The sequence below is a fragment of the Phycodurus eques genome, chromosome 16 (genome assembly GCF_024500275.1).
Source record: "Phycodurus eques isolate BA_2022a chromosome 16, UOR_Pequ_1.1, whole genome shotgun sequence".
NCBI classification, from domain to species: Eukaryota; Metazoa; Chordata; class Actinopteri; order Syngnathiformes; family Syngnathidae; genus Phycodurus; species Phycodurus eques.
In genome coordinates this window covers 16701126-16713411 of record NC_084540.1, presented here as the reverse complement: position 1 = coordinate 16713411, position 12286 = coordinate 16701126, and the positions used below count along the sequence as shown (strand labels likewise).

Below are 12286 nucleotides of genomic sequence, written 5' to 3'. Positions count from 1 at the left end.
CCGTAATGGGAAATGCCATAGACGGGCTAATAGCATCGATGTGGCAGTGTTATAAAGCTTTAAAGAACGGATATTTAAACAAAGAAAGTGAAAGTGTTTTTATTTGTATACATGAATTCTGCAATTGAATAACTATTCTGCGTTAATCATAAAATAAATATATACTGTAGCCTAGTCAGTTACTTGGGGAAAAAAAACGCTAACATTTTTGGAGGGGTTTATTTTTCTTTTTGATTATTATAACAAATAAAACTTGTATTTATGCACGTATTTATGTATTTACTCATTACATTTAATCCATTCAATCCAACAATCCAATCCCAGTTATTATTATTCATTTGTGTGCATTCCTTGTAGAAAACAGATCATCAGAGATCGAGGCTTACTTCTCGGCCGCTTGCAGATGACGCCGTGCGTTCGATTCTGACACGATCCGGGCTTCCAAAGGCCGCTGTTGCTCTGGATCCAGAAGCAGGAGTTGGGCGACAGCACGGAAAAGGCCACGTCGTGAGACTCCCAGTTGGTGTACGACATCTCAGTCTCCTCGCTCCACACCAGACCTCGGCCTAAGATGCACGCACGCGTAATCAAAACAACAGGGATAAGCTTGAAAATTATTAGTTATGCCGCCAATAAGCATTTTCGGGGTCGGTTCCTCTCCCAAAATATCGGAAAAAAATGTTAAAACAAAAGAAATCAGTGAATAGGTGAATTCGCAGGTGCCGGACCGTGAATATTCAGGGGTCCACTGTACATATAAATGTTTGTCCAAAAATGATTTTTAAACCCTCTGGTTCAAAATCAGTGAGCAAATGCTGTAATGATTATTTCTTTACATTAACTTCACCGACATCTGGTTTCATGGTTATGTAAAACAACTGTAATGAATGCAGAGTCACACTGATCCGGAGCGGGCTAGTGGAAGAAAAAGGGGGAAAATAGATTTGGGACCTTTGACGCTGACTCCCAGCCAAGCTCCGTGGGCCTGCTCGGCCGAGCTCTGGATGTGCTCCCACACAAACGCGTTCTCCGTCTCGTCCAAGATGGAGAGAAGCTCAGCTCCGACTAGGAAAAAAAAAGAAAAGAAAATAAAAGTAGAGAATACGTCACGGCCGGGAAGCCATCGCAACATTAAGTTCCTGACAAAAAGTGTGAACGATACCTTTTTCGCAGGACGAGCGTGCGTCCTGCTGCAGTTTGAGTCTTTGCAGGTTGAAGGCGTAACAGTGGTTCCTGAAGGACACCCACGCCCAGTCGCCCAACGAGCGGGGGCAACTTCCCGGGTAGATCCACTGGTGACTCACTGGGGCACCTGCTTGGCAGAAACAGCAGAAATTCATGTTTTTACTTATCTAGGATCTTATATTGGATCTGATTAGAGTGTGTAGGTGTACCTAATGAAGTGGCTGGAAATGTATAAAAACTCGTCCATTGCCAGTCGCTTTCAAAGCAGAGTTGCGCATATTGCCAGCCATTTTAAAGCATTGTGACATTTCAAGACCCACAGAATATTGTCTTCTGTGACATTATAAGAAAAAAAAAAAAAAGTTTTCAGTTTTTCCCCATTCTTTATTAATCAGCAGTGAACATGGGTTGGTTTCACCAAAAACACCAGTTTCTGACCAAAAAGAGAAGAACATTAGCTCTCCGAAAAAGAAACATGTCAAGCAGAAAAGAGACTTTGAACGGCGTCATCTTTTCTTACGGTCACGAAACACATTTTACTACCCATCGAAAAATGTACTTGATGAATATATACTTTACGTCGGTGGCAATAAACGGTTGGATTCCAGTTGACAAACATTAACGTCCATGGTAGTGAATGAGTTAAGTGCATAGAATGCAAATAATGACAAACCTTTCAATATCATAGTTATGTCATTTTGGCAATGCCTTTTCCCCTTACAGTTTACATTGAACCTATTCTTGTTACCAATTAGGCCTACATTATCTAATTAACCTTCCTAATCAAGAATGAAGAATGTACCATACATGGTGATATTGGTACCTACCGCTAATTTGACAGATGGCAGCATCGAGTTTGGCATCGCAGGGGGTCATGGTCCACAGGCCGGTGGTGGTCATGTGACCGCAGCCCGACAGCTGATTGGGCTGCCCGTCCACCCAGTTGGAATAGGGCAAGTCTTCCTCGCCCAGCCAGGTGAAGCTCCGCCCCTGAGGATGTACACTAACACTGTACAGAAGCAACCCATCACGGCAACCGTACTTTCGCTTGTCATTTTCTTTATTTAAAAAAAAAAAGAAAAAAAAAAGAAGAACAATGGACCACAATTTTGGTGCATATTTTACATGTTTATACAAAATCCTGCAAAAGTCTTATGAGACCAGAAATATTTTATTTCATTTTATTTTTTAATTTTACTTATTAACATTATTAAAAATGACCAACATTTGAGTGCATTTTCTACTACTGTAATTACAATGCAGGATTTTTTGTTTTTTTTTACAAAATCTTGCAAGACTCTCATGAGAACTAGTAGAGAGTCAGTGGACTCACCCCGTAGTTGTAAAGTGCTATCCACGCCGGCCGCCGCAAGCTGTTGACGAGCAACGTCAGGTACGCCTGCTGGACGGGATCTTTGGGCGCCGCCAAGGTCCCGTTCAAAGAGTTACACAGGTGCAGGGCGCCGGTCCAGTCCAGTCGCTTCTGCACCGCCTGGTACGTGACGCCACCCAGCTCCAGGCGCTTGGATAGGGAGGCGGGAATCAGGGCAGGTGCCGCGGGCATACCTGGATCTGAACAAGGGTCGGCGTCACGTCACGGACATGTCGTGTACAGTGGTAGCTTGACGAACACGTTTCTAATTTAATTTACTCGTGCAGTGGTGCCTTGAGATATGAGTTTAATTTGTCCCGTGAACACACTCGTCAATCAAAACACTCAAAACAAATCATCTTTCCTTGTCTAAACGAAGAGAAAACCCTTTAATCCATTTCAGCCCCTCCTAAAAACAAAAAACTGTCTGTTTTTGTTAATAAGGAAAACTGATTGTATGTATTTTTTTCAGGAAAATGAAACTGGCAGTCATTTCCAATAATCTAAATAAGTTTGGGAGCAATTAGTCAATAAATAATTGCCTTTTGATTGCCAAAATCAACACCCCCATGTCTTGGTGTGACGTCAGCGGGAGAAGTGGAGACCAAATTTAATGCATAGCCGGTGCGCAAAACTTTTTTGACTAAACTGTAAAGTGGCAGTATTTAGTCATATTGTATATGATGTCGCTGTTGGGTGGAATCTCCCACACCTCCAAAATGACAACTTTTTAGGAAAAAAAAAAAAAAAAGACAGCTTGCCTGAGTTTCCAACTATCGCTTTGTTCAAGTTAGTATTATCCCTTATAGCTATCATATACCATTGCACTCTCACATGAACAACAGCAAGCACACCAAAACTATGTTCAATTGCTTAATTAATATGCTAAATAATTGCTAATTTACTACACAGTCATTGATTAAAATGATACCAACACATCGCGACGGCCATTAGTGCATTTCGAAGTCCAGCCCTGCCCATCAAGGTCACGGTCAGCTGAGCGCCATGATTAGGGTTGGCCACAGAGTATCAAGAGTCGGGACTGACGTTACGATTCTTCCGGAATCGTTAAAATGTTTCAATTTCGGTTCCCAGTTTCGATGCCTAGTGCTCTGACCCCGAAGAACGCACCGAAAACGAAAATCACGAAGAAATGTGTGTGCCCTACGGCGTATCGATGACGGTGAGTCTCCGTTTTGCGAACTTCACTCGAGCGGCGGCGTCTCTGAAGTTTCTAATTATAGCTCGTAACACGGAGCAAAAAATTGAAAGCGGCGAGGGGCTCGTAACTCGAGAAAAGTCGGGACACTCGTAAGTCAAAGGAATTTGGCACCTTGTTGCCTCTGACAGAGGTAGCCGATGTTTTCCGTCTCGCAGGCCCGCGAGGCCCACATGCCCTTGTTCTTCTGCGGGTTGCCGTGAATCGTGCCCACGCAGTTTCCCTGTTAGGACGCAGCGAGACCATCAAAACCGGGAAAGAACAACAGGGGAGAACAAGCGCATCCGACGCTGCCCGTACCGGGTTCTTGTCGTGGTGCGGCCCGTTGTTGTCGACCGGCTGTCCCGGAGCCCAGTTGGTGTAGCTCAGCAGGCCCGGCTGCGCCCACTGGAAGTGACCTTTGGCGTCAGAGCTGAGGCCGAGCCACAGGTCGACGGTGGCGTTGGACAGCAGGGTGGTGACGAACGCTGCGAAGAGGAGAGCACACGGCGTGATTACATGACACACGGCTGTAAAACGAAAGAATAATAAAGCTGCATTACCTTGCTCCAGATGATTGGACACCACGGCCAGGACGCCTCCTTGCAGTTCGCATTTGATTTTGGCCGCAGACCACGTGGCCCTCTGTGACTGCAGCTCAAACACTCGAAAACACTAGCGAGGCCACGAAAGAACATTCGTTTCACACATACAGTACGTTTAGTAAACCCAATTGTTTTGAAAGCTAAACTAACTTGTATTAGCAAATAAAAACTTAGTAGAAAATCATGTGTTTATGTGTTACTTATTTCCTCCAAATTAGTCTATTTTCCAGTTTTCGTTAATAGAAAATAAAATATCAATTAATAATAAACCATTGAGCTTGTCATTTTAATCTAATAATAATAATAATACTTGATTTTATTTAAAGGTGCCTGTAAAGCCATTCAAGTTCAGCATACAAACACAGTTAAAAGAAATCAAGCACGATAATAAAAATAACAGAACATAAAACATCAATTCAAATGGCAAATTATCCAGGAAATGTTAAAGTGAATAGGTAGTCTGGAATTGTATTTATATATTACAGTATATATATTTTTAGAACTAATTCAGTGCATGAATTATTCTTTATAAAATCCTGCAAAATTCTAAAGAGGATATAGCTCATTTAATTTCATTTAATTAATTTAATTGAATACAATTTGACTCAAAAGTAGGTATGTATTCTATTAACTACAGTACAGGATTTGTTTTTGTACAAAATCCTACTAAAACAAGAAGCTTGCAAATAAGTGCACAATCCTCCAGCGATGAAAGCCTCTTGCGTACCTTGCGCTGATACGAGGCCCAACCTTCGGGGCAGCCTGACGGTGGGTGGGGGGACGCCGGTGTCGGGGGGGCGGTGCCAGTGACGTTCACCCTCTTGCAGATGTACGGCAGGTCAGAGTGGCACTTCTGCTCAGCCCACTCTGCTGTTGAACAACCACAAATACAACTTCTTACATACAGCACAGTAAACACTCGCCAAACTCGCCTCCACACAAATTCCAAAGCCTAACAACTGAAACTACAGGTATTCGCTGGAAAACGCACGCACCGATTCGCGTATTTTTGTGCTCTTTCTGTAACGTCCCAAAATGCCTTGCACCTGCGACTGCACGGGTGTCAAACCTAAGGTCCGGGGGCCAGATCTGGTCCGCCACATCATTTTATGCGGCCCGGGAAAGCAAATCATGGTTGCAATGTAAGTATTTTTAAAAATGAGAGTAGTAAAAAAAAATGTAGTAACATGGCTGATAGAAAAGTAGTAATTACAATAATACTTAGTAATTGGTATTTTTGGTATTGGTATTTTTACAGGTTATGACGTGGCAACATACAACCAAGCGGTAGTTTTACCGAATCAAATCAACTTTTCGCCTTTTATTTTTAAGAGTAATGTGGTAAAATGAGTTTGACATGATAACGTGTTTTGGTATTATAGTTTGGAGTATATTTAGCGTTTAAAGCCGTGGTTCTCAACTGTTGGCACACTGGGGCCAGCATTTTTCTTTTGTTGCAAAAGCAAACCACATTGATAGAAGTTAAGAACAATAAAGATTTTTGGGGGTTTGAAAATATCCTCTAAAAACATATGTACAGCATATTACATTTTTAAATGCTGTTTCAAATGAACTTACTGTATCACCAAAGTCTGCACTATATTTGTTTACAGATTAAACCAGTGGCTATAGTCACTTTCCTGATATGTTCCGTGTGGGAACTTCGTACACCTCTGTTCTGTACTAAAAAAAAAAAAAAAAAAAAAAAAAAAAAAAAAAAAAATCTTAAGAATGTGTGTATTTCTTTTATTAGCTGTCTGCGACCCACCCAAAATGGGTCCGCAACCCGTTTTTCTGTCCCGACCCACCAGTGGAGAATCACTGGTTTGACCTCATAATAATATAGGGGTAAATCAAACATCGTTGCTCTTAAGCCTACTGGTGCTTGCCAGATTCACGGACACGACACAAAAAAATAACTTTTCTTTCAAAAACAAAACAAATGGCACACCACCTTGACAATGCAGATTTTCACATGTAAGCTTGTCAAGTCATGTAGTTCAAGTCTAAGTCAAGTAAAGTCTCATGGAGACCAAGTCAAAGTCAATTTGAGCCTTCCATAAGTTTTAGCCAAGCAAGTCCCTCCAAGACCTCCAATTGGTGAGTCGAGTCAAGTCTTGTGACTCGAGTCCCCCGCCTCTGGGGTTCTCTCACTGTAAATAATAATACAAGGCCCTGCGAGCGGGCCTGTCACCTTTGCTGGCAGTCAAGTGCACACATCTGCGGTCACGACTGAGGGGGCGTGGCCTGCCGGCGGCCCAGGAAATGTAATTGAGCACAGAGCGGTCGGACCAGCGGAAGCGTCCATCGTTGTCGTAAGTGTGAAGTCCCAGCCACCAGTTATCGCCCTCCACCTTTACCATCTAGAGTATGTAAAAAAAAAAAACGACAACATCATTTTGTGATGTTATGACACTCCCAATGACCTTTTTAATAGTTTTCTTTGCCTGGTTTAGTGTGCCAGCCAGGAATTTCTCCTCCTTCGCTGAGTGGACGGAGGCCAGCGAGGAATCAAACCACGAGCAAATTCTCTGGGCCTGGTCCCACGTGGTGCGGTGGTCGAAAAACTTGTACTCGGCCTCCTGAAAGCCGATCCATTCTGGCGACGTGGTTCCTAACATGTATTTCAGATAGTGTTATATTATCAGACTGATGACTTTCATGTGCTTCAAGGTCAAATAAAAGCTAATACAATACAACCGACCTTCAGCGGCTTCTGGTTCCTTTTCAATGCTTCCTAAAACCATGGAAAAACAAAGAAGAATTATAATTTGCTATTTCACCAAGCAGTTTGATACAGTTTGGTACGTTAGGACTATTTGTTTTATAGTAGCGGTCTAAACAGTCCTAAAAATGTGCTAAACAATCCTAGAAAATGATGATGTCATGGGTTATCCTGTTCTACTCCAGTCCTGTAGGTGGCGGTAATATGAATTTAAAAAAGCAGGAGTCACATATACAGTAGCAAGCCTTTTCTCACTACAGCTAGATCTGGTGGGTCACTGGCCCGACTTGGCCCCAATGCCAGTGGACTGTTATGACGGAATGACAAAAATTATTTCTTGAACTGTGCCACAATCCACAAGAAATCATGATGTGCTGCCAGATGCTCCTCCCTCTTCTAGTCCTTTAGGTGGCTGTAATGCCCATTACAAAAGTGGTGGTTTGGTCGCGGAACAAATGAAACTTATAAGTCAAGGTAGCACTGTAGATAAATGTGTCTTTGTACCTCGAGGGATCTTGCAGATCCAGTCCAGTTGAGAGTCACAGTGCATGGCCAGCCAGGTCATGGAACCCAAGTCTGCTGCAGCGCACTGCCTGACGTTGTAGTAGTACCGGCCAAAGTTCTGGTAAGTGACCTAGTAAACAGGTTTTAGCATGTTTTGTGTTTTTATTTTTTTTAATTTATAAGCGCCAGCACTCACAGCTAGTCCGTCACTCCACTTCCAGCTGCCATTATCCATTGGGTTCCTGCGGTTCAGACCGATCCAAAACCAGTGCTGATCGTGGTCCTCAGACTCCCTGTGGGTCACAGCATCATCACTAAAGCCATCATCATCATCATCATCATCATCGTGGTTCACCCACCCAAAGGCCTCGTGCAGCACTTGGAGAATAAAGTGCTCCTCGTCAGAGCTGCCGATACTCAGCAGGTTGGCGCCGTGTTTGCGGCAGAACAAGTGAGCCTGCAGCCAGCTCAGCTTCTGATCCAGTTGCGACCAGTGAAACACCTGCACACACAACAGCATCGCTTATCACAGAGTGGAGGATGAAGTGTTTGTTGCGGAGTTGGCCACGTTGGGGCATTGGATATTTGGCAGTGTTGGGCATTTTGGCTCATGGTGGGAAATTGGCTATGCTGGGGAATTGCCGTATTACACATTTGGGGGCATATGTTGGGCTGCTGGCCATGTTAAGGCGCAGACAGACAAATTACACCCTTCGATCAATCCGGTACCTTGTAACAGTTGCGCAGGTTGCTGTTGCTTTTCCAGCCATTGGGGCAGGAACCACTGAGGCTGGGCGTGGGCTGGGGGGCAAGGGCAGGGGGCTCGGGGCTCAGCGTGGCGTCCTGGTTCTGGCGGCAGATGTATTTGGCCTTCGACGACGCGCAATCCCTCACCTCCCACAGGCCGGTTGTCGAGCCTGTCGCCATGGAGACACAGCCTCCTCGGACGCTGACTGGAAGAGAGTGAGAGGTATCCCGTGAGAGGTGTATCCGAGGCCTGCCCCGCCCACGTGTGACTCACCTGGCTGGTCTCGGTTCCAATTGGTGTAGGACACTCGGTCCCCGCTCTGCCAGTGGAACGAGCCGGGGCTGCCCTGGTCGTGAAGACCGATCCAGAAGGAATCATCGGAACGACCAAACACCAAACTGTTGGCGAAGGCCTGTTCAAACCTTGCGAGGGGAATGTAAAGACACTTTAGCGGGAGATTCAGGGGGAATTCACTGATAATTTAGTGGCCGGTACCTGTTGGTTATGGTTAGGAGGGACGCCTTGTTTTCCTCGCACGACTTCCTGGCCTCGTTGAATGTCAAGAGATCCTCTGACACCCAGTAGCAAGATGGACTGTGCCACTTCCAGCCCTTCGGGGGAAGACAGACATTCCAAATTCTCAAAGCATCAGTCTGATATGATTTGGATGTGTTATACAGCAGCGGCGTCACTACGTTTAACGGATTGGGGTGCTGACCGACATTTTCCATCTGTCCAAACACAACCATCCACACAATATAGTGTCACTGCTACATTTTGTTGGCACGGAGGGGGTGGGATCTTGCGAACGACCAAATTGATCAAATTAAAAAAAAAATAATAATAATAATAATAAAATTCTAAATTAGGGGAGACCAATTAAGACCAATTTTAGAGGGGCTAAGAGACATACATTTTGGAATAACCATAACCAACCTGGGTACAACAGGGCGGGACTGCAAAACTTAATTAAACTTTTTTTTACCACCACATTTCTTTTGATTGAATTATTTTTGACCCTATAAAACATCAAGGCCTCTAAGTAGGGACTGCATTTATAATGGGTGCAATCCCCCCAAAATACTTTATGTAGCAATAATTTAAAAAAGACAACTGTGTAACTACTAATATAATATAATGTAATCATTCATTCATTTTTTAAAATTTATTTATATTTTCAAAATACATTTAATATTTTCACATAATTTATGTATTAATTACAAAATCATATTGTAGTCAAAAGATTTATGTATTCAGAAACATCCTAAAAACGTGGAAGTTTTTTTTCCTTTTTTTTTTAATTGACTACTGCATCACACGCTGAGTCACTCTCCTTTAGCTATATAAGGTAAAACAAGTATTACCACCGCTGTAAAATACAACAGCAAACAAAAGTGAGCAGAAATAAAGCTCTCCTTTATGGAATGTAAAATAATATGAATTGTCATGCCGCCCCACAAAAAAAAAAAAAAAAAAAGATGGACGAAAGAGTGCATTTTCATGTCGGTCAACCATCAGGAGGTCATCGGGGGTGAGACAGACGACTCTTCGACACGCGAGCACACAAAAAAAGCCCAAAAAGCAAAAACCACCGCCACCACCACCTCGTTTTAGCATCTGCACGCAAACCTCGAACGCTTCAAGCTGTGACGATGCATTTTTCATGTCGCTCGCACTTTAGGCTTCGACGGGTTCGGTTAAATGTTACACCTGCTTGCACCACCAGCTAAATGAATGTCAGGCCACACCGGGCACTGTAGAACTGAAAATGCATTTCCAACTTTAAATCAATATGACAGTGAAAAGAAACTACCAACTCTCGGAAGAAAAAAAAAAAAGTTGATTCAAGCGTACTTTTTTAAAACTAAAGATGTAATGTAAATGTATTTTTAATTTTTAATAAACTGATCAACTACACTAAATATAAATAGTAAGACCACTGCAAAACTGTGAATTTCTTATAAATAGTGGTCCGTTGAATTGGTTAAATTGGTTTTGTGATCACGCTCATAACCCAAAACACTCGTATCTCAAATCATCTTTCTCCATCGACATGAATGGAAATGCCATTAATCCATTACACCCCCCCACCCCTCCAATTAAAAAAAAAAAAAGTTTTTAATATGAAAAATAGGAGTCTATAACACAGTATAGTATTTTATAAAAACATACAGTAATGACATGATTAAATAGAATGTAAAGAATTAAACTGTTATTGTCACACTTTTTGATTCAATCCGATGGACATTGTGCTGCTCCTTCTGGACTGTGCGCCTTGGCCACCTGGGCGCAGTATAATGTAGATATACAGATATACTGTACATGGATCTGGTCAGAACTCCTTAGTGAGCTTCGGTAATAAATAAATAAATAAAAGATAACATAACTCCTACACTCCAAATGCGGCACAAATTCCGAGCATTTATGAGTTGAAAATGAAAAACGGTTAAAATACCAGAAAAGGTCCAGTGTTGTTATGTTATTTTATGTTGTTGTGAGATTTTGATTTCATTACATTAATGATAGTAAAATAGTACAAAGTAAAAGTAAACATTATAATCTAAGATAAAAATGACTACTACTTTACAAATATTTATAGACTAAATTTAGGATTAGAAGTTAACTTTCCTTAATAAACTGATACTTTTATAAAGTGATGGTCCAGTAATCCAACAGGAAGTCCTCCAAATTATTTTTTTTTCAAATTACAAATGTTTGTTCCAGACAAAACAAATCGCGTTCACTCCGCATGATGGACGCGTCTGGAAAAGTCATCAACTCTTTAACTTCCCTTCGGGTGTCCGAAAAACGACGCTTTATTTGCGACAGGAAGTGTATGGTTCTGCTAATGCAATCACTGCGCCCCCTTTTGGCAACCAAATGCACTGCGGAAAAAGACCTCAAGAGTTCAATCCAGCCTCTCCAGGGATGGTGTCTGTATGCTATGATAATGCATTGTTATACTTTCATTTTTCATTACTTGTACTTCATTTTTATCACGTTTGAAGGACTGATACGCCTTATTTGTGTGCCATGTTACTGCAGCAGGTCCACTGAACAGCAACAAACACCGAAGACCGTTTTGTTAGCTTAGCCATCACGTGGCGCTTTCACTTGTTGTTTCACATGTTGAGCTCAGCTGGAGACTAACTAGGCCTCGGGGGTGAACTCCTGTCACATGACCACCCGTCCCACCACCGTCAAAACAAATGCTCTTCATCGTTGAAACCAGGGGTGAAAAATAACAGGTGCCATATTTCATTTTAAAAATGGACAGATGGGCCAGTTCGTTCACGGGTAAGGTTAAACAATTGTTAAGAGCTCATTTATATATAATTGCATCAATAACGGTAAAGACACTAAAATAAAAAAATTCTAATTTAGCATTTTTTTTTTTTTACAGCAAATGGTTGTGGCCCATTGTAATAAACTACTATTATATAACGGTACAGACATAAATAGCTTCATAAAAATCGCTTGAGTTGCACAATTTACATGTGCGGCCCTTCGAACACTGCGGCTACAAGTGAATAAAACCCATTACACTCTTGTCTGTATGCAAGCGGAGCGTTATGTATGGGCCGCACATGTGGATGTGATTACGGGGATGCTAAATCAAAGACAGATGTCTGTGACGCCCCCCACCCCAACACACCACTCCACGTGGGATTTAATCCACACACTGTATTCACGCTGTCCTCACTGACTGTGTCTAAGGGTCACTTCCGAAGCGTCGTACATAACAGTTAGAGGGGGCTGGGGTGGGGGCTCATGGCGAGCGTTTGGGGGTCCAAGATGAATGAACAGCTGGCTCATGCGTAGCAATTTTCAGGCTCCCAACGGGCCTGCAAGACTGTCAGTAGCTACAGACGGCAATAAAAGGCTCAATTTGGATTTAACAGGCATGGACACAGGGATGTTTCAATAAATACTCTATACAGAGGCACCT

The 12286-nt window shown here is 42.6% G+C and overlaps 1 protein-coding gene across 1 annotated transcript in view; it reads right to left on the bottom strand.

Annotated features, from left to right (window-relative positions):
• mrc2 (mannose receptor, C type 2) overlaps positions 1 to 12286 on the bottom strand; it is a 34274-nt gene that overhangs the window by 3421 nt on the left and 18567 nt on the right. Inside the window, exons 10-27 of the mRNA XM_061699697.1 lie at positions 8833 to 8948; positions 8611 to 8759; positions 8319 to 8542; positions 7949 to 8091; positions 7786 to 7882; positions 7590 to 7719; positions 7065 to 7097; positions 6808 to 6974; positions 6555 to 6723; positions 5088 to 5227; positions 4319 to 4430; positions 4077 to 4243; positions 3891 to 3999; positions 2519 to 2757; positions 2013 to 2175; positions 1163 to 1312; positions 952 to 1065; positions 387 to 566 (exon numbers count right to left, since the gene is read on the bottom strand). Of these exons, the coding sequence (XP_061555681.1) occupies positions 387 to 566; positions 952 to 1065; positions 1163 to 1312; positions 2013 to 2175; positions 2519 to 2757; positions 3891 to 3999; positions 4077 to 4243; positions 4319 to 4430; positions 5088 to 5227; positions 6555 to 6723; positions 6808 to 6974; positions 7065 to 7097; positions 7590 to 7719; positions 7786 to 7882; positions 7949 to 8091; positions 8319 to 8542; positions 8611 to 8759; positions 8833 to 8948 (2602 nt within the window). The remainder of the gene's footprint in view (positions 1 to 386; positions 567 to 951; positions 1066 to 1162; positions 1313 to 2012; positions 2176 to 2518; positions 2758 to 3890; positions 4000 to 4076; positions 4244 to 4318; positions 4431 to 5087; positions 5228 to 6554; positions 6724 to 6807; positions 6975 to 7064; positions 7098 to 7589; positions 7720 to 7785; positions 7883 to 7948; positions 8092 to 8318; positions 8543 to 8610; positions 8760 to 8832; positions 8949 to 12286) is intronic.